Raw genomic sequence first — 23,212 nt, forward strand, 5'->3', positions numbered from 1 at the left:
ATTCAGGGATTGAAGGCCCTCTTTAATTTAGTTCTACTACCTATTATTAAATAATAAAATAATAGCTAACATATATTGATAGCTGACTATGTGCCAGGCACTGTTCAAAGAGCTTTTAACATGGGTTATCTTTTTAATAACCTTAGCAGATGTATTTGTAGAACTCATATAGATCTTACCAGATACCAAAGAGCTTTACTAGTAATTAAGTCATTTAATCCTCATAACAAACCTATAGATAAGTCTTAGTATTACTACAATTTTTCCAATGAGGCAAGGGGCTTAAAGTCACACTGCTCACAAGGGAAGCAGCTTGGATTGGCCTCAAGGGAGCACCCACCAAAGCCTGGGCTCCCAACCACCCTGGGTCCTGCCCCTGGGTGGCGCATAGCATCACCACATTCTCTACTCTGTCAGGCCAAGCTCTTCCCTGGTGTGGAGTCTTTGCCTCTTTTGTTCCCGCTTTCCTCCCTGCTTAGGATGGCTGCCACCCTTAGCTGTACTCAGATAATTCTCAGCCCCTAAAGCCTAGCTAAAATTCATCTTCTCCTTGAAGCCTTTTCAGAAAACACTGGCCACCTTTGAGCTCTCTCCTCCCTGTCTATATTCTGTGACACAGATTGTCTACACCAAACATTTGCCACTTAAGTCTGCTTCATTTAGAACTTTATGATATATGATGTTGCACAGTTCTTTGACTTAAGTGGGTCTTGGGCCCTAAACAAAATTATGAGCTCCTTGAAACTAGATAACTTACATCTTCTGAAATCTCCCATAGCACCCAGCATAGATGCTTTATGTATTTTTGTGGAATTGAAGTTCAAAATGAAGTCAGTTTCCCCCTTCCCTACATAGCAGATTGACTCAATTGTACTCTATAACAGAAAAGCTGAGTAAGCACTCTGAATAAATTTTGAATTGGCTCAGTTATGTTTTACTTTTCCTGTTTAATATTAAGCATTGGGAAGGACAGAAGAATATTAGAAAGAAAAGTTGGGAATAAACTTCAAGTTTCCTTAATCAAAACCACTGAAATAGACCTCATTTGGATGAAGCTAAAAAATAAAATTGGTTCTTCTTTGCCTCTGTCATTAAAAGGCACTTAATTTATTTAAAATGTAATTTGTATTTAGTATAATGGTACAGATCCACCTTAAGCTGGATAAATAGGAACTATCTACTGCATGGAAGAATCTTTTCAGCAGTATTCCCACTTGAGGCAATTATTCCACCGTATTTTTGCGGTAACCTACTTGGCTGTGTCAGCTCCGCTGGTTATTAAGGTGTTAATCAAAAGCTCATGACCGTATCTTGCAGCCACATGGAGAGGAGTGTTGCCATCCTTATCCACACAGTCAATTTCACCTCCTGAAAAAGATATTTTAATACAGGATAACGCAAGGATTCAGGTTGATTCAGGTGCTACGTTCTCAGTTAGTCTCTTGTATCAACCAAATGTTGATTTCTTTCCTATTCCGGTTGTGCATCTTTGCTTTGAAGTACAAGAATGCGTTTAAAGGGGACAAGTCACCCTCTGAAGCAGTAGTAGTAGTAGTAGATCTGCGTAGACAGAAGTCTATTAGAAATGCTTTTGAGGCTGGGCTTGGTGGCTCACACCTGTAATCCCAGCACTTTGGGCGGCTGAGGTGGGTGGATCACGAGGTCAGGAGTTTCAGACCAGCCTGACCAACATGGTGAAACCCTGTCTCTACCAAAAATACAAAAATTAGCTGGGCGTGGTGGTGCATGCCTGGAATTCCAGCTACTCAGGAGGCTGAGGCAGCAGAATCCCTTGGGCCTGGGAGGCGGAGGTTGCAGTGAGCCAAGATTGCGCCACTGCACTCCAGCCTGGGTGACAAAGTGAGACTCCATCTCAAAATAAAAAAAAAAAGAAAAGAAAAGAAAAAGAAAAAGAAATGCTTTTGAGAAATCTTTCCATATTGTCTTAGTTAAGGATCCAAATCTCACAACTAAACACGTGCTCTGAATGAACAATGTATTCAAATCCCATAAAGTGTAATTCTGAAGACATGTTTAATTTTAATTGTCCCTCCTAAATTAAAGACCTATAACATAAGAACCAAAGGGGATGGAGAGTTCAGGAAATGATTTCACGTAATTTGATGATCTAGCTTATCATATTTTAATATTATGACTAAAATGAGTAAAAGCATAGACAATAGACTGAAAATGCCTATGACAATAATCATCCATACTTCTTTTAATAATATTGTCATTATGTTTTATTTTGCCTTCTCTTCCCCCAGTTTTTATTTCACTAAATTTATTTTTTCCTCTTCCTTTTGTGTGTGTGTGTGTGTATATGTACAATGGTCTATTCATCATTCATTTATCTGAGGAACCATTTAAGAAGTTAGATATCATAACATTTTACCACTAAGTATGTTTTTCCTAAGAACGAAGACATTTTTGCACATAACCACAATTCCATCATTTTACCCAAGAAATTTAACATTCATAAAATAATTTTATGTAATATTAGTGCATATTCCAATTTCTCAGACTGTCCCCAAAATGTGCTTTATAACAGTTATCTTGTTTTAATCCAGGATCCAATAAAATACCCTGATAGCACTCGGTTGTCACGTCTCTTTGTTTCTGTTAATCCAAGACAATCCTCCTGGCTTTTTTTTTTTTTTTTTTAAAGTTTCTCATGTCGTTGATATTATTGGAGGCCAAACCACGAGTTGTGTCAGACGCTCTGCATTCTGGAGTTGTCTTTTGGTTTTTTCATTATTAGATTCAGGCTAAACATTTTGGCAATAATGCCCAGAGCAGATGCGTGCTTCCCACTGCATTTTCTTAGCACACACACAGTAACTCCATTACCAGGCGATGCAAAGTTTGACTACTTGCAATGGGTACCAACTTTCAGTTTGGGAAAAGAAAGAGTTCTGAAAATGGATGGCGGTGATGGTTGTACAACAGCGGGAATGCACTGGATACCACTGAACTATACACTTAAAAATCGTTAAAATGATAAATTTTATGTTATATATATTTTACCACAATTAAAAACAAGGCTTTTTTTTTTTTAATTGGTTAAGGTGGTGTCTGCCAGTACACTTACTGCAAAAATATCTTTTCCTCTTTGTAATTAACCAGCAATCTGTGGGGTGATACTTTGAGACTGTGCAGATATCTGATTTCCCAACAGACTTTTCCACAATAATTTTTAGCATATGTAGGGAGTACTTTGTTCAAAATTTATCTGAATTTTTTACTGTGTGCTTATATTATCAATATAAATTAGGTTCATTTGATTCTGTTTGCTTTCAAATTTTTTCACTGGGTTTTATTTTATTTTAATAATAAAATATTATTACATATTTTAATAATATGTAAAATACTTACATTTCAAAGGTTAAAATATTTTTGAAAAGGCTTACTCATTCTTATCCCTTCCTCTTCACCCTCATACACATTCTATAGTAATGATTTTCATTAGTTTTAGTTTATGCTTCTGTGCTTCTCTTTGCAAAAAAAAAAAAAAAAAAAAAAAAGAATTTCCCCCCTACTTAACAGTATATCCTATAACTCACTTCTAAAGATGACTTATTGGAGATCTTCCTGATTTTTGTACAGTTTTATTGTTTTCCATTGCACAGTCGTACTAGTTTAGTACATTCATGTCCTATGGATAAGCATTTAGGTTGTAAATAACATTTTGCTATTATCTGGAATGCTGCAGTGAATCATCTCATACGTATGTTGCTTCATATTTGTTAGATGTATCTTCAAGGTAAAGTTTCAGAAGGGAGATATCTAGGTCAAAGGGAAAATTAATATGTGGTTTTGTTAGATTTTGCCAGATTTCTCTCTGTAGGCACTGTGCAATTTTGCACTCTAACCAGCACAGTATGAGAAGCACTATTCCTTTTAGCCTCATCAAGCTTTTGAATATCTGCTGTCTAATGGGTAAGAGCTGGAATCTCTCTGCAGCTTTCATTTGCATTTCTCTTATTATAAGGGAAGTTCTCTTATATGAGGGAAGTTGAACATCTTTTCATAATTACAGAAGGACCATTTGTTTATCTTTTTCTGTAAACTATTTTTCATGACTTTTGCTCATTTATGTCCATAAACATACACACAATACTGACATCTAAACCATATACGCACATCTATATATGCTAGGATAAGTAATATAAAACCCTGAGAAATAGAAATATATGAATGGCTTCAATCAATCTAGAAAGAGGTGATACATTTGTTTTAAGCACCTTATTTCTGATTGAGAAAGTATTTTCTTATTGTAGAAAATTTAGAAGATGCAGTAAAATAGAAATATAAAGAAGAAACCAGAAGTCATCTATAAATTCACTGATTATCCAAGATAGTCAGTACTAGTATTTTGGAATATTTCCTTCCAGTTGTGTGTATGTGTGTATGTGTGTGTAGAATTTTCCCACGGTTGAGTTCCTGGTGTAGAAAGAGTTTTTTAATTCTATGTTCTCCTTTAATGTTACATTACAAACCTTTCCATGTCATTAATTTTTTTCATTAATATAATTGTAAATGACTACATAATATCAGTATCTAGAGAATTTACTTAGCAAGTCCCCAATTAATAGGCATTGAGGCCATATCCAAATCTTTGCTATTAAGAAAAACACAAGAATGAACATATTTACAAATAGTCTTTACATTTCAGATGATTTCCTTTAGTAACCTTTTTTTTCCCCTGAGATGAAGTCTCGCTTTGTCTGCCAGGCTAAAGTGCAGTGATGCAGTCTTGGCTCACTGCAACCTCCCCTACCCAGGTTCAAATGATTCTCCTGCCTCAGCCTCCCGAGTAGCTGGGATTACAGGTGCCTGCCACCATGCCCAGCTAAGTTTTGTATTTTTAGTACAGATGTGGTTTTGCCATGTTGGCCAGGCTGGTTTCGAACTCCCAACCGCAAGTGATCTACCTGCCTCCGCCTCCCAAAGTGCTGGAATTATAGGCGTGAGCCACCACGCCCAGCCAGCAACATTTTTAAAAGTAGGACTACTGGACTAAAAGTATGGAGACCCTTGATACATACTGGCAACAAGCTTTTGAGAAAGGCTGTGCCCATTAGCATTCCCATCAGCAGTATACTCGAGCACTGTGCCAAAAAGAAGCCATTGAGAGTCTTCTCAGATCCGGGGAAAGAGCATCACCTTCCAGGCCAGGACACTGTTCCTTGTAATAAGACCGTCCATAAGGTCCTCATCACATCTATATGGTCCTTCATTCCAATGAATCCTACTATTGGCCATTATAACTAATAACTCCCCAACATTTGTTTTCAGCAAACAATGCTTTTTTCTAGCCAGGTGTACTGGCAAAACGCAGGGCTAGAGTATAAGAATATTTGCTACAAAGTGAAATGATTACCAAAATGTGTGCGCTTTGTGAAGGGGACAATTGTTTCAAAAACTCCAATTAGTACACACAGGATTTTGGATGCGTCCCTCTACTCTCAAGACTTCTGTGTGTAGAATTTTGTTGGAAAATCAATTTGCTGCGGATAAGTTTACCCATTTAGGGGTTTATAACTTAATAGCTGTTTACAAAAAGGGAATCCCTTTTTAACTGACTGGGACAGAGAACTATAAATGGGAACTTGAATAGAAATACTGATCTTTCTTCAAATCTTTGTTTCTGTGTTACAGTGGGGTTTTTTGTTGTTGTTATTTTGGGTTTTTGGGGGGTTTTTTTGTTTCTTTGTTTGTTTGTTTGTTTTTTTGAGCCAGACTCTCACTCTTGCTGCCCAGGCTGGAGTTCAGTGGCACGATCTTGGCTCACTGCAACCTCTGCCTCCCCAGTTCAAGTGATTCTCCTGCCTCATCCTCCTGAGTAGCTGGGATTACAAGCGCATGTCATCACGTTCAGCTAATTTTTGTATTTTTAGTGGAGATGGGGTTTCGCCATGTTAGTCAGGCTGCTCTTGAATGCTGACCTCAAGCGATCTGCCTGCCTCAGTCTCCCAAAGTGCTGGGATTACAAGTGTGAGCCATCGCATCTGGCCTTATTTTTAAAATGAATTGTCCAAATAATAAAGTATGATCACTTTTGTAAAGTAATAATTAAATATCTTTACATATATTCTTAAATACATAGAAAAATCCAGAAGTGTCACCAAGCTGCCAATAAAAATTATTGGGATAGGGCTGAGGAGACACATTGGTGGGGACCACAGGGAATCTCTTTCATGACTTAATTTTAGTTTACAGTGAGCATGTACTACTCTTATAATCAGGAAAAATAATAAAAGAAAGCTAGTTATTGTGATCATCTAGGGACTCAACAGACAGTTAACTATGGCCTGAATTTAGAAGTGTCCAGTTGTGATCAATTCATTTTATGACTTGATGGTAGCTTTGGAGACAGGCAGCCACCTCGTTCCCATAGATACCTCAGAGCAATTCAATGTGCACGTATCCGTATCAGAGCTGCCCATGATGGTCTGCCTAAAAGCCCCAACTGTCGAACTGATCCAGGGAGATATGGGACAGATCCCCAGACTGCAGAGATCTGGACAAACACTCTATCAATCCACATCCTTCCCAGCCAAGAGTCACCAAACCATTCTTAAAAAGTGTTAGAGCCTCCAGGTTTACCAGTCTCAAATATGCCAAAAATTGGGTGGAGAAAGGGAAGAGTGAAAACTATCAGGAAGGGTGGAATAGAGGGTCTGAGCTGATAAAAGTTTTTTCTTGTAGTCGTTGCTTTCATTTTACAAGTCAGTTTAAAACTGTAAAAATATAGATAACTGGCCAGGCACAGTGGCTCACACCTGTAATCCCAGCACTTTGGGAGGCCAAGGTGGACAGATCACCTGAGGCTAAGAGTTCAAGAACAGCCTGGACAATATGGCGAAACCCCATCTCCACTAAAAATACAAAAATTAGCCAGGTGTGGTGGCAAGCGATTGTAGTCCCAGCTACTTGAAAGGTTGAGGCAGGAGAATTTCTTCAACCCGGGAGGCAGAGATACCAGTGAGCTGAGATCGTGCCACTGCACTCCAGCCTGAGCTACACGCAAGATTTCATCTCAAAGAAAGAAAGATAATTATTGTCCATATATGCTTTTGTTATCATTTAAAATATATTTCAGGAGGCCAGGTGTGGTGGCTTACGCCTGTAATCCCAGCATTTTGGGAGGCTGAGGCAGGCGGATCATGAGGTCAGGAGATCGAGACCATCCTGGCTAACATGGTGAAAACCCGTTTCTACTAAAAAACACAAAAAATTAGCCAGGCGTGGTGGCGGGCACCTGTAGTCCCAGCTACTCGGGAGGCTGAGGCAGGAGACTGGAGTGAACCCGGGAGGCAGAGTTTGCAGTGAGCTGAGATGCACTCCAGCCTGGGCAACAGAGCAAGATTCCGTCTAAAAAATATATATATATATATATACACACACACACATATATATATATAAGGAGATCATCATAACTTAGTGGAAAAATAAAAGAGAGACTCTCTATTTGTTATCTGAAAACATGTTTTCTATTTAAACAGCATCTCTACATAACTGCATTTCTATCTTACAATCACTCTACAAACCTTTTCATTTTCATTTGAAAATTTTTAAAACTTGCTTGAAATGCAAATGAAATATCTTTACTATTTGTCATTTGAAGGTTGCAAGTTAAATATTGGTGATTGATCATTGACAACCAGTGAGGAAAATAAACATTTGCCAGTTTAGATGTATTCAGAGAACGTCAGAAAGGATAATTAATTAGCATCCTCTAAGCATTCATCTGAAATTAGTTTTTCACTGCACAAACAAGAATGGTCAGCTTATTAAGCTGCCTTGGAAGTATTGTGAGCCAAAGGGTCAAAAATCTCACACTGACTCATCCTAACCTAGAACTTGACTCTTCCTTTTCAAACTCTATTTATTTTTAAAGCTTCTGTGAAGAAAACATCATTTTTGAACTTGTGTAACCTGCTGGACCACATCTGAGGGGGGTGTCTAGGGCCAATGGTGAGGTCAAATGCCTCCGGACACCACATGGTGTCTTCACTCAGTTCCTTTCCCTCTCTCGCTGTGACAACACAGCTTCAGACAACAAACAATGTGATTGGACAGCAGAGTTAGTCTTTGCTTACTAACTAAAATAGAGTGGGTTTTTTTTTGTTTTTTTCATTATTATCTTACCAAAGCTGGATGATTCTGGAAAAACAAAGTTATGAAAACTAGTAATCCTGACTGGAGAGCAGTCAGCGAAGCAGAGAAAGCTATTCAAAGTCCAAACACCAATGCAATTTAACAAAACAAATAAATACAAAAAACATTCCTCAGTAGCACGTTTAGTCGCTTCCGGGAGCCAAATGCTGTGCCCATGTGGTCCTGGAGGACAGAGCGGCTCCTGTGGGTGATGTCCCACTCTGGGGGGACTGACACCAGGCCCTAGGGGCATGAGCTTCTGGAGAGGGAGGGTCCTGGCAACAGCCCAGGATTCTTCCCAGAAGGAAGCCAACGAACAGGAGGTAAAAAAAGAACTTCCTTTTCTTCTCCCCAAGGACATTTAAAAAAATGTCAAATGGAAGAATTCACAGTTCTCACATGTGTTATGAATGCAAAAAAACTGTCAGTTGAGAGAAGAGAATACCAAAGCATCCTTTTACAGGGAAAACTCTATTTCAAATATAAGTGACTCTCAGAGTAAACAGAATTCAATTTTAAAAGGAATTTTTTTAAAACACCATTGGTTTCTGGAGGTCATGTTTATAAGAGTGGTGGTTGAGAGTTCAGTCTCTGATGTCAGACTGCCTGTGTTCAGATCCCTATTCCACAACATACTGGCCATTTATCCAGACACAAGTGACAACCTCTCTGCCTCAGTTTCCTCATCTTTGAAATGGAGATAATAATAGTACCTCTTTCTCATAGGGTGATTGAAAGGCTTTATAAGGGGTGTTTAGCCAAGTGCCTGGCACACTGTGAACACTTGGCTTTATCATTATCACTTAGCTTTATCATTATATATAATAGGCTATATATTATAGCCACTATATCCTTACCAATTCAGGCCGCTGGACCCCACCCAATCCATAAGCAAGATGCCAGGACAACCAAGAATGAGGGAGGTTCTGAAACAAAGATCCCCTGAACACAGAGGATAAGAGACAGGGTCTCTTTTAGGTCTCCCCCAGCTCAAAAGTCTAGCAACGGCAGGGTGTGGTGGCTCACATCTGTTATCCCAGCATTTTGGGAGGCCAAGGTGGGCAGATCACTTGAGGTCAGGAGTTCGAGACCAGCCTGGCCAACATGGTGAAACCCCATCTCTACTAAAAGTACAACAATTAGCTGGGCATGGTGGCGCAGCTGTAGTCCCAGCTACTCAGGAGGCTGAGGCACAAGAATCGCTTGAACCCAAGAGGCAGATGTTGCAGTGAGCCAAGATCACCCCATTTCACTCCAGCCTGAGCAACAGAGTGAGACAGTGTCTTAAAAAAAAAAAAAAAGAAAAAAAAAAAGTCTAGCAAGGCAGGACATGGAAGTCTTCCAGCCCACATGGCTCTTGGAGAGGTCAAAGCTGCCAGCAGTCCCCTGGGACTGTTGTAAGCATGCCAGCAGGACAGAGGGGAGATGCGTCATGGAGATGACCAGCACCGCCTGACACACAGGGATGAACCTGCGGGGAAGGCAGTGCTTAGAAGGAGATAAGTTGTTTTCCCTCCAACCTTGTCTCTGGAGCTTGAAGTTGCTCTAAAAGGGAAGCAACCTGTTTAAGTTTTGTTTGTTTCTAAAAGTTTTGTTTGTTTTTAAAGGGGGGTGGACATTATTTCCGAAAAACAGTTGAGAGATACAGTGGCATAAGAGACGTGCTCAAAAGAGACTAGGGTCACTCCCCCCAGCCTCTTTTATTTACATTCAGCAAAATAAAACACAGTGGCCTTTTCAACAAAATGAATGTCAAAGGCATAGCACATATTTCAAATTAGGAATAGTGGGTATTGCACAGTTAATTTCTGTTTTACCTTCCTTGGCTCACTGGAAATTTGTTAGGATTTCTTTTCCCCTACAGCTTCACTAGAATGCTTACAAATTTCCCTTGCTTTGCTGCAGATATTTTGCTTCCTAAGCATAATTCCACTGGCTGGTCTTCCATCCAAATGTCAAATGACTTCTTTAAGTATTGCGTGCCTAAGACATAACCCAGTGCCACTAGTAATTCAAGTGTATGTGATCCGAAAGTCTTATAGACGAGAAAAATACAGGTCCAAGGAAATTGACTAATATCAGAATTTTGAGAAGTAGAAGTTTGGGTCAACTAAAAATAGGAACTGCTGGATTGACCTGGAATGTCAGCTTAAAATCTGAACTAAACCTGGTTTTTGTTTTTTTTAAATCGTCTCTAAGATTTGCTAACAGAAGTTGTGTTGTCAAAGTCAACCAACTCACAGATGCTGCTGGCCATGACCCCATGTTATTAACATGAACCAGGATGCAAACTGATACTCCCTAGTACTTTGACTTCAGTGACAACCTGATGGCTCAAGTATACCTTTCGCTGTGAGCCCAGAAAATTACTATATTACTATATTATGTGACTTTCCCAGGTCTCTGTCAAACCTGTGATTTTTTTTTTTTTTTTAAGACACAGTCTCACGTTGTCATCCAGGCTAGAGTGCAATGGCACAATCTTGGCTCACTGCAACTTCCTCCTCCCGAGTTCAAGCGATTCTCCTGCCTCAGTCTCCTGAGTAGCTGGGATTATAGGCGCCTGCCACCACTCCTGACTAATTTTTGTATTTTTAGTAAAGACAGGGTTTTACCATGTTGGCCAGGCTGGTCTTGAACTCCTGACCTCAGGTGATCTGCCCACCTCGGTCTCCCAAAGTGCATGGGATTACAGGCATAAGCCACCACGCCCCGCCTAAGCCTGTGATTTTATGATCCTTTATATCACATCCTTACCTGCTTTTCCTCTGAGTTATATCATTTTTCCTACTTTTGCCCAACTAGCTTAATAAGTTTTAACTTAGGAAACTATAGTGAACTCTAAAATTTAAAAATAATTCAGATTTGTTGCTAGAAAATGAATGCTACTTACCTTTATTAGTTTCAGAGTGAGAAGCACAGGATCTTGAGTCTATATAAATATATCATTTCCAATTTCCAAGCTCATGCTCTGTGCCTGACTCCAAATTGACTGTGATACTATGGCTTTATGTTTTTACTATTAAGGTGGATGTTGATGACATGTCTGATGAACAGTTTTTAGCAAAGTACATCAAAGAATTGTGTAATTGCATGCTTACTAAAACTCCAAAACAGGGCATTGACTTTCATATGCAGGTAACTGATAGCCAAATTCACAACAAGAAGCTATTGAAATAATGACACTACTGAAGCATCTCTCTTACCATTCTGAATGAGGGTCTGTGACCGTGTGAACCTTCCATGGACAGCTGTCATGTGCAGGGGACTTTTGCCATCTTTACTCTAAACAAAAAAAGAGGGAGAGAAAAACAATGGAGGTGCTCATGAGCCAGTGACACCAATCTGAAACACCCCTATGGACACTGCTAATAATGCCCTGAAAACATTTATTTATTCATTTATTTATTTAGTATGATCAACATGAGGCTGCAGTGAGCTAGGATTTTACCACTGCACTCTAGCCTGGGTGATAGAATGATATTCTTCTAAAAAAGATAAAATAAAATAAAAGTATAATCAACAATTAAAAGAGGCAAAGATAATTTTGAAAGGAAAAGATAAAATGCACATGACCTGTCAAGTTATTGCATAACATCACATTTTTTAAAAGCTTAGAAAAACAGTCATCCGAAACCTTTATTCCTCTCCTGTGATCTACTGGAGAAGGAAGTTTCCTTCAAGATGCTTTTTTCAACCTTTGTCTATAGTACACAAAAAAGACAAATGTGTTAACTTGCATGGTCCGCTTTAAGCTGAAGCTGACCAAATGGCTCTGAATCACTGCAACTCTTAAAACTGACCTGAGGCGGGGCACAGTGGCTCACACCTGTAACCCCAGCACTTTGGGAGGCTAAGGCAGGCGGATCATTTTATATAGGAGTTCAAGAACAGCCTGGCCAACATGGTGAAATGCCATCTCTACCAAAAATACAAAAATTAGCCAGGCATGGTGGCGCATGCCTGTAATCTCAGCTACTGGGGAGGCTGAGGTGAGAGAATTGCTTGAACCCAGGAGGCAGAGGTTGCAGTGAGCCAAGATCGTGCCACTGCACTCCAGCCTGGGTGACAGAGTGAGACTCTGTCTCAAAAAAAAAAAAAAAAAAAAAAAAAAAAAAAAAAACCTGATCTGGAACCCTCCACTATTCCCTGCATTATAATTCCATTTTTAAAAAATCACTTTTAAAATAAAATAAAATAAAATAAAAAAGAAAAAAGTTAAAAAAAGAAAAAAGAAAAAGAAAGTAAATAAAGAAAAAAACAGAAAAACAAAAACAAAAACATAATTTTTCATTGTTCCAAAAGAGAATCTCTCACTTCACTCAACTCATTAGAAGTTACAGGACTAAGGCATGCAACTTTTTAGGAAATTGCGTTTTGAATGATCAGCTGGGAATGTGTGCTGAATTCATGTATTTCTTACTATTAATGATAGAAATTATGAAAGTTCCTGACAGAGATTAAGCCAAAACACAGAAAATGTACAACATCTATATACCAATCATCATTATACTAAATACCAAGGTACCACATATGTAACTAAGAAATAGTAATTTATAGAACTTATTCTGAAAATAGGCCCAAAAGAAAATATTACTGTTATTTTAGAATAAAAGTATCTCCAATAGAGAGAATGCATTTTCATCCAAGTATTGTTATCAAAAAAATCTATGTAACACTTATTTTTCTAAGTCTCAGAGGAAACATTTCTCTAAGTTTGAGGTTAAAATACGAGGTTTTAAAAAATGCATGTTCATTTTGTGATGAAATCCAAATATCTGTACTTTAAAATGACTGTTTTAAAAACTCCATCTTGGAAAACAAATAATAATTTAGGTAAGTATTTCTTAGAGTGGACTGAGGACTGCCTACGTCTGAATCACCCAGGATTATTGCTAGAAATATGAATTCTGGGCCAGGCGCGGTGGCTCACGCCTGTAATCCCAGCACTTTGGAGGGCCGAGGCGGGAGGATCATGAGGTCAGGAGATAGAGACCATCCTGGCTAACATGGTGAAACCCCGTCTCTACTAAAAATACAAAAAATTAGCCAGGTGTGGTGGCGGGCACCTATAGCCCCAGCTACTAGGGAGGCTGAGGCAGGAGAATGGCGTGAACCCAGGAGGCGGAGCTTGCAATGAGCCGAGATTGTGCCACTGCACTCCAGCCTGGGTGACACAGCGAGACTCCATCTCAAAAAAAAAAAGAAATATGAATTCTGTACCTCTGTACCTTAACCCTGAACTACAATTGGGGTAAGAGGGTCCCATTTTTAGCCCCTGCTTTGGACTGTGGGCTAAAATAGGTTATAAAACCAAGGTTTTAACACAAGAATTTTATTATATTCTATAAGTCTATTTCTTAGAAATAAAAAAGGGATTACACATAGTCTGTGCCAAGAAAAAAATTTAATTAGAACAGTAAGTTCATCTTAATTGAAAAAAAAAAAAGCATATATCATTGTAATTCAATGTTCTCAGGTAGATGTGGGAAGAAAAGAAATAATAGGATCTTCTCTCCATCTTATATGAGTATAACCTGAATCAGAACAGACTGAGAAAGGAGAGTTGAAGCTTGATAATACTTTTAGAGGAAAAACAGGAGCAGTCAAGAGAATAAGATACAACACCATCGTTGACCATGAGACATACCGGGAAGGAGAGCTCCTAAAAGTTATCTGATTCCAGAGCTAGGCCTTAGTTGTCAGGACTGCACACAGTTCTAAGGACTGAAACACCTGGGAACTACTTTGGAATAAGAATTTAAAACACCTGCTTCCAATTAAAAAGTGATGACACTTCAAGATAAATAACTAAGGAGAGAGAAGGCAGAAATTGTGGAGTTGGCATTAACTTGTCCCTAGGTGGAGCTATTTCTTTAAATTTTGCTCCAGTGTTTCCTCTTAATATGAAACCATAAGTAATTATTAATTAAATATATCTAAAGCTATAAATACTTCAGCATTTATAAAATATCTTCACACTATTTAGCTAAGCAATTTTCCATGCCTAGAAAGGAGCTTAAAGGCTTTACCAAGGGATAACCACCAACTTGGTGGTAGCCATCTAAGTTGCAGGCAGAGAGACAAAGCAGAAGTGATCTCTGAAGTGTGTGGTGGGCAAAGCCAGTCCCATTTCAGGGATAGCAAACACCACAACCTTCTTTTCTCTGAGAGTGTTTGTGCCTTTGGTAAAGGGACAAGCAAATGGAGATGACCAAAGTTAGGTAAAATGCAAAGAACAGCCATATGATCAGTGGTGACAATTGCTTTGCATCCATATTCGCATATCTTTGCCTGGATTCATTTATAGCCAGAGTCCAGGCTACAGCTGATATTTTTTTCTTCACATAGGGAAACAGGTAGATAAGGTGGGGAAATTGGGACAGGAAGCATTAAGAGTATCATGGCAGCCATTTTGGGGCAGCTTTGTTCATATGATATGCGTGTAAAGGGAGCTCATTATTTCAAAAAGCTATTGAAAACCAATGAAACTCAAAAGGGTAATACTTTTTATTTAGCCCTTAAAAGTTAGAACTCAGAATATTAAAATTGAGACTAGGGAACCCTACTGAGTTTCATGATCTGAGAAATTGAAATTTATCATGCAGGGGTCCTGGCTGTTGCTACTATTCCTAGAACTGCACACAAAGATAAAACATTCCTTGCATTCTCAAAAGAGAGAATATGTGTAATTCTTCCATCTATTCAAAGCTTTTATGAAAATCTTTTTCTTAATTTCTAGTCTCCCTCCAATTTTCTAGCTACATTTTCCCATAGAATTTAGGGCTTTGAAATTTTTGTTATTTTGATAATCCATTTAATTAAGCAAGAAGCGCTTCTATTGAGTTAGGCATAATCAAGTCATAAAGGAAAAGTACTGAGGATTAAAATATTTTATGACAGATATTAGTACTCTTTCAGGGCAGAACTCAGCATTGCTTAAGGAAGATTAATCTTTGAACTAAAAGGAGTGTTTATATTTTCTTGACCACCAGTCTCCTCAGAAATCTGTTCTTTTTTCCTTTATTCCTAATGCCTTCTTTCCTCATCTTCTAATATCCCATATACCTTCCCTAAATTTACAGACATTGTTACTCCCCAGGGTCTTGAAAGCATAATGTTCTCTGTGGCATGGTACACCCCTGGGGTCACGCAGCTCAGTGGCCCTACTACAGAGCAATAAAGCCTCTATGGGATAACACTAAGTCCAACCTGGGGTTAGGGGTGGGGTCAAATAAGGTGAGAAACCCAATAAGTCTTCCTAATTCAATGGAAGAGCCATCTAAAATACTGGTGTGAAAAAGCCATACATAGTCCAATTTATTTTGTTTTGTTTCATATGGTTCTATGGGCAAGAGAGACGGAATGTGGTTGGCTCACTCATTCCTCTCCTTTTCCCCACTTCTTCAAAGTTCTAAGTACTCTGTCCCTATCACTGCCTACTCTTGCCTATTCCAGTTTTCACCTTCAACTTCTCCAACACAACCTATTCCATAATTTGGTCCTGGTACATACAGAGAAGGGAACTGGTCCACTTCAAGCAGACATGTTTCAACTCCCATCTCTTAGAGCTAAATGATCTAAGAGCCCACAGATAGAAAAGAACTGAGACCATGCACCGGCTAAATGTCAGTGACCAGGAGGTAGACAACCTGGCAATGGCAATTTCTGAGTCTGTCTTTCTAAGTCGTATCCAGCACAGCTCTATGTCTAGTGCCTTCTTTAACGCTTACTTTGAAAGCTTACTAAAAGAGCCTTGAGATGCTACAGAAATTACAATGTGGTCTCTAATGGGGAAGAAAAAATATTTTATACTTTCTCGTGTTCTACCTATTTACAAATTACAAGTAAACCATCAGTGGATTATTGTATCAGTAAAGTATATCTTTATTTTATCACAATTAAACTCATATTATGAAGTCAAAAAACAGAGCCAGAGTCAATCAAAGTAAAATGAGGAACTGTGAAATGCAGGCTGAACACACATCCCTCCTCCTCTTCCCATCCATCTTTTAATTGCTCATGAAGACATAACTTTTACTGTTTTGTGAGAATAGAGGAAAACAAAGTGAACATGTGGGTAGGTACTGGCTGCATTTCAATATGCTATTTCCCTCAACCTTTGGAAAATCTAAACAAATACAAATTGTCTTGCAATCTACAAACACTTTCAAAATCCAAGGAGCAATGTGGTACAGGGAGATAACAACTTTAATTAGACAGCTACCTCCAGAGTCAGACAGGATGGCTCTACGGAAATGTTAGATGATCCATGCATCCAGAGTGGATCTGGAATAACTAAGGAGGGTTCAAAGAGAATTAGGAAATCGGAGGATACAAACAGAATAGATGAAGGGAGACTGAGAATGAAGGCTAGATTTGATTCAAAATCCTATTTACACAGATTCAATCATAATGAACTCAAATCTCAGAGTTTTAAAATGGCATTTCTTATATTCGAGTTATGATTAACAGTCCACAGGCAAAAAATAAATATTAAAATTAAGGAATTATGCTTTTCAGCTCCATTTGTGGAAGGGAAGAAGGGGCTGTAAAAACCAATGTATCACAGCAGTTGAAGTCCCTTCTCCAATCTGAACTGACCACTGGTCAGTTAACTGGAAGCAGTAGGCAGCTGTGCCAGAGAGTAGCCTTCTAGCCTCAGGTCTTGGGCGCACCAAGAGCATCGGTGGCATGTTTTACAGATGGAATGAAGCGCATCAGACAACCCCGTGAATTAATTAAGTGGCGGTTGGTAAAGAGAGTGCCTTAAGTTCCAATAATTTCCCTCGCTTTGAAGGATTCACAGGATGTCCTTCAGACACTAGGATGGCAAGACAGATGTCTACAGTTTTGGGAACATTGACAGTTTGGCCACCTGTGTGCTTCCTGCCCCCTCAACACCATGCTCAGCGACTTCAGCCCCACACAAAGACTCCTTCCCAACCTCGGACGACAGTTTCTTGGTCTCTTTGATGCCCCATTCTTTTCTGTCTGCTTTCCACCTTCATGAAAACATGACACTCCTTCCTGTCTCCTCTAACTCCTTTTTTCATCCGTTTCTCTGGCTCTTTCTCCTCCTCCTGATCCTAAGAGTAAAGGGCGGTCTCACTTTCTGTACTCGTGCTATTACATACTCTCTCCTTGGGCGGTCTCGTCCCTTTCTCCTGGTTTCAACAATCACCTTTACGTGAATGAAGCAACCTACATTTTTTCTTCTGTTCTCTACCAGTCTCTCATGCTAGAACACCACATTTTACACTATCGAACTTCTCAGACTGGCTATACCAAAACCTAAAAATCAGCTTCTCAAAAACTAAATGTATTGGTTTAACTCCCTAAGCCTACTCTTCCTCCTGACATCCTTCTTAAGGAACATTAATGATAACATCTATTTTTCTAGTGCTTATCATGTGGCAGATATTATTCTACATGGTTTATGTGTGATAAAGCTGTTTAATGTTCACAGCAGTTCCATGGAGAAGATACTATTGTTTCCCTAATTTCACAGATAAACTGAGACATACAGAGAGCTTGTTTATGATTATATAGATACTAAAAGTCAAGGCTAGGATTGGAATTTAGGCAGTCTGGCCCCAGAACTGAATACTTAACTACTCTGCTGTACCACCTTTCTTCACTGGATTTCTTTCTTTCTTTCTTCCTTCCTATTTTATTTTATTTTATTTTATTTTATTTTATTTTTTTGACAGAGTCTTGCTCTGTTGCCCAGGCTGGAGTGCAGTGGCAGGATCTCAACTCACTGCAACCAACGCCTCTCAGATTCAAGCAATTCTCCTGCCTCAGCCTCCTGTGTAGCTGGGATTACAGGTGCGTGCCACCACACCCAGCTAATTTTTGTATTTTTAGTGGAGACTGGCTTTCACGAAGTTGGTCAGGCTGGTCTCAAATTCCTGACCTCGTGATCTGCCTGCCTGTACCTCCCAAAGTGCTAGGATTACAGGTGTCAGACACCACGCCTGGCCAATTTTTGTATTTTTAGTGGAGACAGGGTTCTACCATGTTGGTCAGGCTGGTCTTGAACTCCTGACCTCAGGTGATCCACCCACCTTGGCCTCCCAAAGTGCTGGGATTACAGGCATGAGCCATTGCGCCTGGCCTCTTTGCCACATTTCAATCCTTACATTAGTCTTCAACTCCTCCAGTTCATGTCCCGCCAAGTCTTGCTGATTGTCTTTCTCCAAAGCCTCTCCCTTCAGTCAGCTCCTCCCCGTTCCCCTGTTCCCTTATTATCTCTTACCAATGCCAGTTTTATTGATTTCTAGTTATCTACTAATCAGCTCTCTCTAAGTCTGCTACACCTGGGTTTTCTTTTTTCCAAAAGTGAAAATAGCTTTCTCGTTTTTCTGGATATAAAAATGACATGCTCTGCCAGGTACAGTGGCTCATGCCTGTAATCCCAGCACTTTGGGAGGCTGAGGCAGGCAGATCACTTGAGCTCGGGAGTTGGTGGCCAGCCAGGGTAACATGGCGAAACCCCGTCTCTACAAAAAATACAAAAATTAGCAGGGTGTGGTTGTGTACACCTGTAATCCCAGCTACTCGGGAGGCTGAGGCCAGAGGATGGCTTGAGCCTGGGAGGCAGAGGTTGCTGTGAGTCGAGATCCCACCTCTGGCAGCAGAGCCAGACCCTGTCTCAACAAAAAAATAATGATAACAATAAAAATAATTTTTTAAAATTATCATTGTTTCACAATCAGAAGACAAAAGCAAATACAGGAAAAAAAACCTAAAGGCCAGGCATGGTGGCTCACACCTCTAATCCCAGCACTTTGGGAGGCTGAGGTGGGTGGATTGCTTGAGCTCAGGAGTTAGAGACCGAGAAAGCCCACAGCATGAAACCCCTCTACAAAAATACAAGAGTGGCTGGGCATGGTGGCAGGTGCCTGTAATCCCAAGCACTTCTCGGGGAGAACTGGGAGCCATGGGAGAATCATGAACTCAGGAGACAGAAGTTACCTGATGTGTGACGGGATCCGCCATTGCACTCTGTAGCCTGGATGACAAGAGCAAGTCCATCTCAAAAAGAGGAAGGAAGGAAGGAAGGAAGGAAGAGGAAGGAAGGAAGGAAGGAAGGAAGGAAGGAAGGAAGGAAGGAAGGAAGGAAGGACGACCTAAATCATAATTTTGTCTCTCTGCAGTGATAATTGTTGCTAGCATATTGGTACATACTCCAGAGATTTTTCTCTCTCTTTGCATCATCTACACACATAACCATAACATTTTAGCATTAAAAAATGAGATATTTCTTTATTGCATTTTTATTTTTTCATTGAATAATACTAGGTATTATTAGCCATTTTGATATTTGCCATTCTTTAACACAAATGTACGTTTTTGTATTAGTTTGTATTTCTCTAATTACCAGTAATACTAGTTTTTCACAAGCTTAATGTACTTTTTATTCTCGCTTGTGATCTGACTTTTGCTCCATGTTTTCTAGTAGTGATCACTTTTTCTTATTGATTTGTATGAGCTCTTTATATATCAAGCATATTAACTATTTGCTTATCATGTATATTGAAGAAAATTTTCCCTAAGTTGTTCTTATTTGAATTTCATGTTAGAGGTTTTGTTGTTGTTGTTTTGTTATATAAATATTTAAGACTTTTTTGGAAGTCATATATACGATTATTTTCCTTTATGTTTCCTGCCTTTGGTGTTCTGTGACCAGATTACTGTTTTTAATGCTCAGGTCTGATCATATGGCCCCTAGAATTATTAGTGGCCTGCAGAGCCTGGAGAGGCCCAAGCTCCCTGGGCTCAAAATCAGCGAGTAGATGAGTCCTCTTCCTTGGTCAAATCACATTTCAGCTCATTTCTGGCTCCTTTCTGTCATACAATTAAAAATAAAAAAGTTTTTTACAGACAGGCTCTCACTAGGTTGCTCAGGCTGATCTCAAACTCCTGGGCTCAAGGAATCCTACACCTCAGTCTCCCATGGAGCTGGGATTACAGGCGGAGCCACCATACTTGGCATGTTCATAAAATTATACTCTATTCGAGACAATCAATTGCTATTCTGAAAATTTGTCACATCTTTCACCACTATTAGAAATTATGAAAAAAGCCGGGCGCGGTGGCTCAAGCCTGTAATCCCAGCACTTTGGGAGGCCGAGACGGGCGGATCACGAGGTCAGGAGATCAAGATCATCCTGGCTAACACGGTGAAACCCCATCTCTACTAAAAAATACAAAAAAGTAGCCGGGCGAGGTGGCGGGCGCCTGTAGTCCCAGCTACTCGGGAGGCTGAGGCAGGAGAATGGTGTGAACCCGGGAGGCGGAGCTTGCAGTGAGCGGAGATCCGGCCACTGCACTCCAGCCCAGGCGACAGAGCGAGACTCCGTCTTTAAAAAAAAAAAAAAGAAATTATGAAAAAAATAAAAGATTTTAATAGTGAATAGAGAAGCTTATTAAAATAGATTGATGTGATATTCTTGAAATTACACCTTAGAAATCGTATTTTTCAAAACCAGAGACAGAATACACTGGGACCTTACTTCAGGAGCCCTGTGTGCTGGGAAGAAGGGAAGTCTGGGTTGAGTAAAAGGTTTCCTAGCACAGCTTAGGATATTCTGCTACAATCTAAATGCATTCAAGTGATGTCACCCAAATTATGAATGCTGTGTGATAAGCTCCCCTTGGTTAGCTGTCACATGGCAAGCTGACGAGTTACCTAGAGGTTTTCCTATCCAGAATTCCCACCCCTTTTTGCTCATGCTGTTCTTTCTGGAACACTCTCTCTCAAATTATCTCTATCCTTCCTCAACTCAACTACATCAATCTTCCAAGTCTCTGCTCAAAATCGATCTCCATTTCTTATTCCCAAGCAAAAAACAGGTCAACACTTGCTTCTTACAGTTTGCAATGCTTTATGCCTCTTCTCATCATATCTTCTATTGCTCATAATTACCTGAGGGCATGTTATCTCCCTACTACACTATAAATTCCTTAAGGGCAGAGACTGAATCTCATCTTGGAGCACTCCTTCAGTACCAAACAGAGGGCACTGGGTAGTCTGTAGTAAATTTGCGGAATAAAGGAATGATTGTGACGACCAGCTCAGTGCTACATCACTGAAGCCACTATTTGGGGTTTGCTTTAAGAAGGTATTGGCCAGGCACAGTGGCTCACACTTGTGATCCCAGCACTTTGGGAGGATGAGGCAGGTGGATCACTTGAGGCCAAGAGTTTGAGACCAGCCTGGCCAACATGGTGAAACACGATCTCTACTAATAACACAAAAAATTAGCTGGGCATGGTGCTGGGTGCCTGTAATCCCAGCTACTGGGGAGGCTGAGGCAGAAGAATCGCTTGAACCCAGGAGGCAGAGGTTGCAGTAAGCTGAGATCGCACCATTGCATTCTAGCCTGGGTGACAAGAGCAAAATTCCGTCTCAAAAAAAAAAAAAAAAAAAAGAAGAAGAAGAAGGTATCTGAGAAGCTCTAAACCCACACTGGAGTTAGAAACAGGCCCACAATCATTATTAGGCCTCCCTTTGAATTCTTAGCAGCACTGCTCTATCAGCTCAACATTCACTTCAGTATTAGCTTCTGGGCCAAGTCAACATCCTAGAGATCCAGTATTTGTCCTGACACATTCACTAAGCTAACAAGAACACATGGCTGGAGCCTTGGTACCTCTCAGCTGATACCACCACTCCTGGATAAAAATAACACAACCTGTTTTGTTTTGTTTTTTTTTTTTTTTGAGATGGAGTCTTGCTCTGTTGCCCAGATTAGAGTGCAGTGGCACAATCTCAGCTCACTGCAACCTCCGCCTCCCGGGTTCAAACAATTCTCTGCTTCAGCCTCCCGAGTAGCTGAGATTTCAGGCACCCGCCACCACGCCTGGCTAATTTTTGTATTTTTAGTAGAGATGGTGTTTCCACCATCTTCGCCAGGTTGGTCTTGAACCCCTGACCTCATGATCCACCCACCTCAGCTTCCACACAACTTTTCTTATGGCCTCCAAATCCAGGACAAGGTTGTGTGAGTCAAAGTGCTCAGGGTTCCAACTCACTAAAACATGGTATCATTTGCAGCAGTTGATTTTGCTCAAATAGAAGCTCAATGCAAAGGCATTCAACACAGAGACTAAGAGTGTCATACCTGAATGTTAACATCTGCCCCGTTGTTTACTAACAATTCAAGACACAAAGCACCATGAGTGGAGGCAGCAGCAAAATGCAAAGGGGTGAACCCATTATTGTTTGGCTGGTTCACGTTAGCACCGTAGTCAATCAACTCGTTAACCACAGCATCCTGTCCATTGTAGCAGGCGATGTGAAGCGCTGTATTTCCATAGACATTGATTTCATCAATCTGCAAAAGAGTCCAACACAGGGTGATTCAAGTCATTGGAGCCAGTTTACTCCATTTTCCACAAAAAGCATAATTGCTGTGGCTAGAGAAAGGAAATAGCCATCCGTCAATATAATTGTTCAGAGCTTACTCTTGCCCCAGTGTGGTCATCTTGGCAATGCTTGTCACCCCATGGTAAAGGAAAGCAAAACGTCAATGTGGCAAAAAATGAACTGGAGAGAGAAGTTTCATCCTGGGGAGAGGTATTTTTCAGCTAACAAAGGGATAAAAGGTGAAGGGCAAAGCTGCTTTCAAAACACCAAAAGAGAAATAAATCAGAAGAGAACAAAAAGAGTCCCACACTCTAGGGTTGGGGCACAGCAAACCTCAAGAAATGGTAGTGGATAGCAGGTAGTGGCTGCGGAGATGGCAGGAGAGGTGGCTGTGGAGCCTAAACACAGAAGGCAGGTCAGAACCCAATATCTGTTTTGCTCTGGAGCCTGATACCTCACCAGGTTCCATTTTAGTAGCAGAGCAGTGGTGCCGTCAGGAGGTGTGTTTCGTCCATGGCCCCCTATTGCTTTCTGAGACCTGCCCTGGGTGCCTGGTTTCATCATTATGGTTGTATAGCAACTTGGTTTTCCTTTCCTGGGGGACAGGATGTTCCAGCCTCACCACTGCTCCTGTTCTACCAGCAGAAGGAGAATGCAGCAGTCCGACTTCTC

At 40.2% G+C, this 23,212-nt stretch overlaps 1 protein-coding gene across 12 annotated transcripts in view; it reads right to left on the reverse strand.

Moving 5' to 3' along the window:
* Window positions 1–23,212, reverse strand: part of ANKRD44 (ankyrin repeat domain 44) — a 345,963-nt gene that overhangs the window by 135,034 nt on the left and 187,717 nt on the right. For all 12 annotated transcript variants that reach the window (XR_004176609.1, XR_004176608.1, XR_004176610.1 and 9 more), the window contains 3 exons: window positions 22,296–22,508; window positions 11,370–11,448; window positions 1,254–1,368 (listed from right to left, as the gene is read on the reverse strand). Coding sequence is in view for 9 of the 12 variants with exons in the window: in XM_031651434.1 (XP_031507294.1) it covers window positions 1,254–1,368; window positions 11,370–11,448; window positions 22,296–22,508 (407 nt within the window). In the remaining 3 variants the exon portion in view is untranslated. The remainder of the gene's footprint in view (window positions 1–1,253; window positions 1,369–11,369; window positions 11,449–22,295; window positions 22,509–23,212) is intronic.

The sequence above is a fragment of the Papio anubis genome, chromosome 10, assembly GCF_008728515.1.
Source record: "Papio anubis isolate 15944 chromosome 10, Panubis1.0, whole genome shotgun sequence".
Lineage (NCBI taxonomy): Eukaryota > Metazoa > Chordata > Mammalia > Primates > Cercopithecidae > Papio > Papio anubis.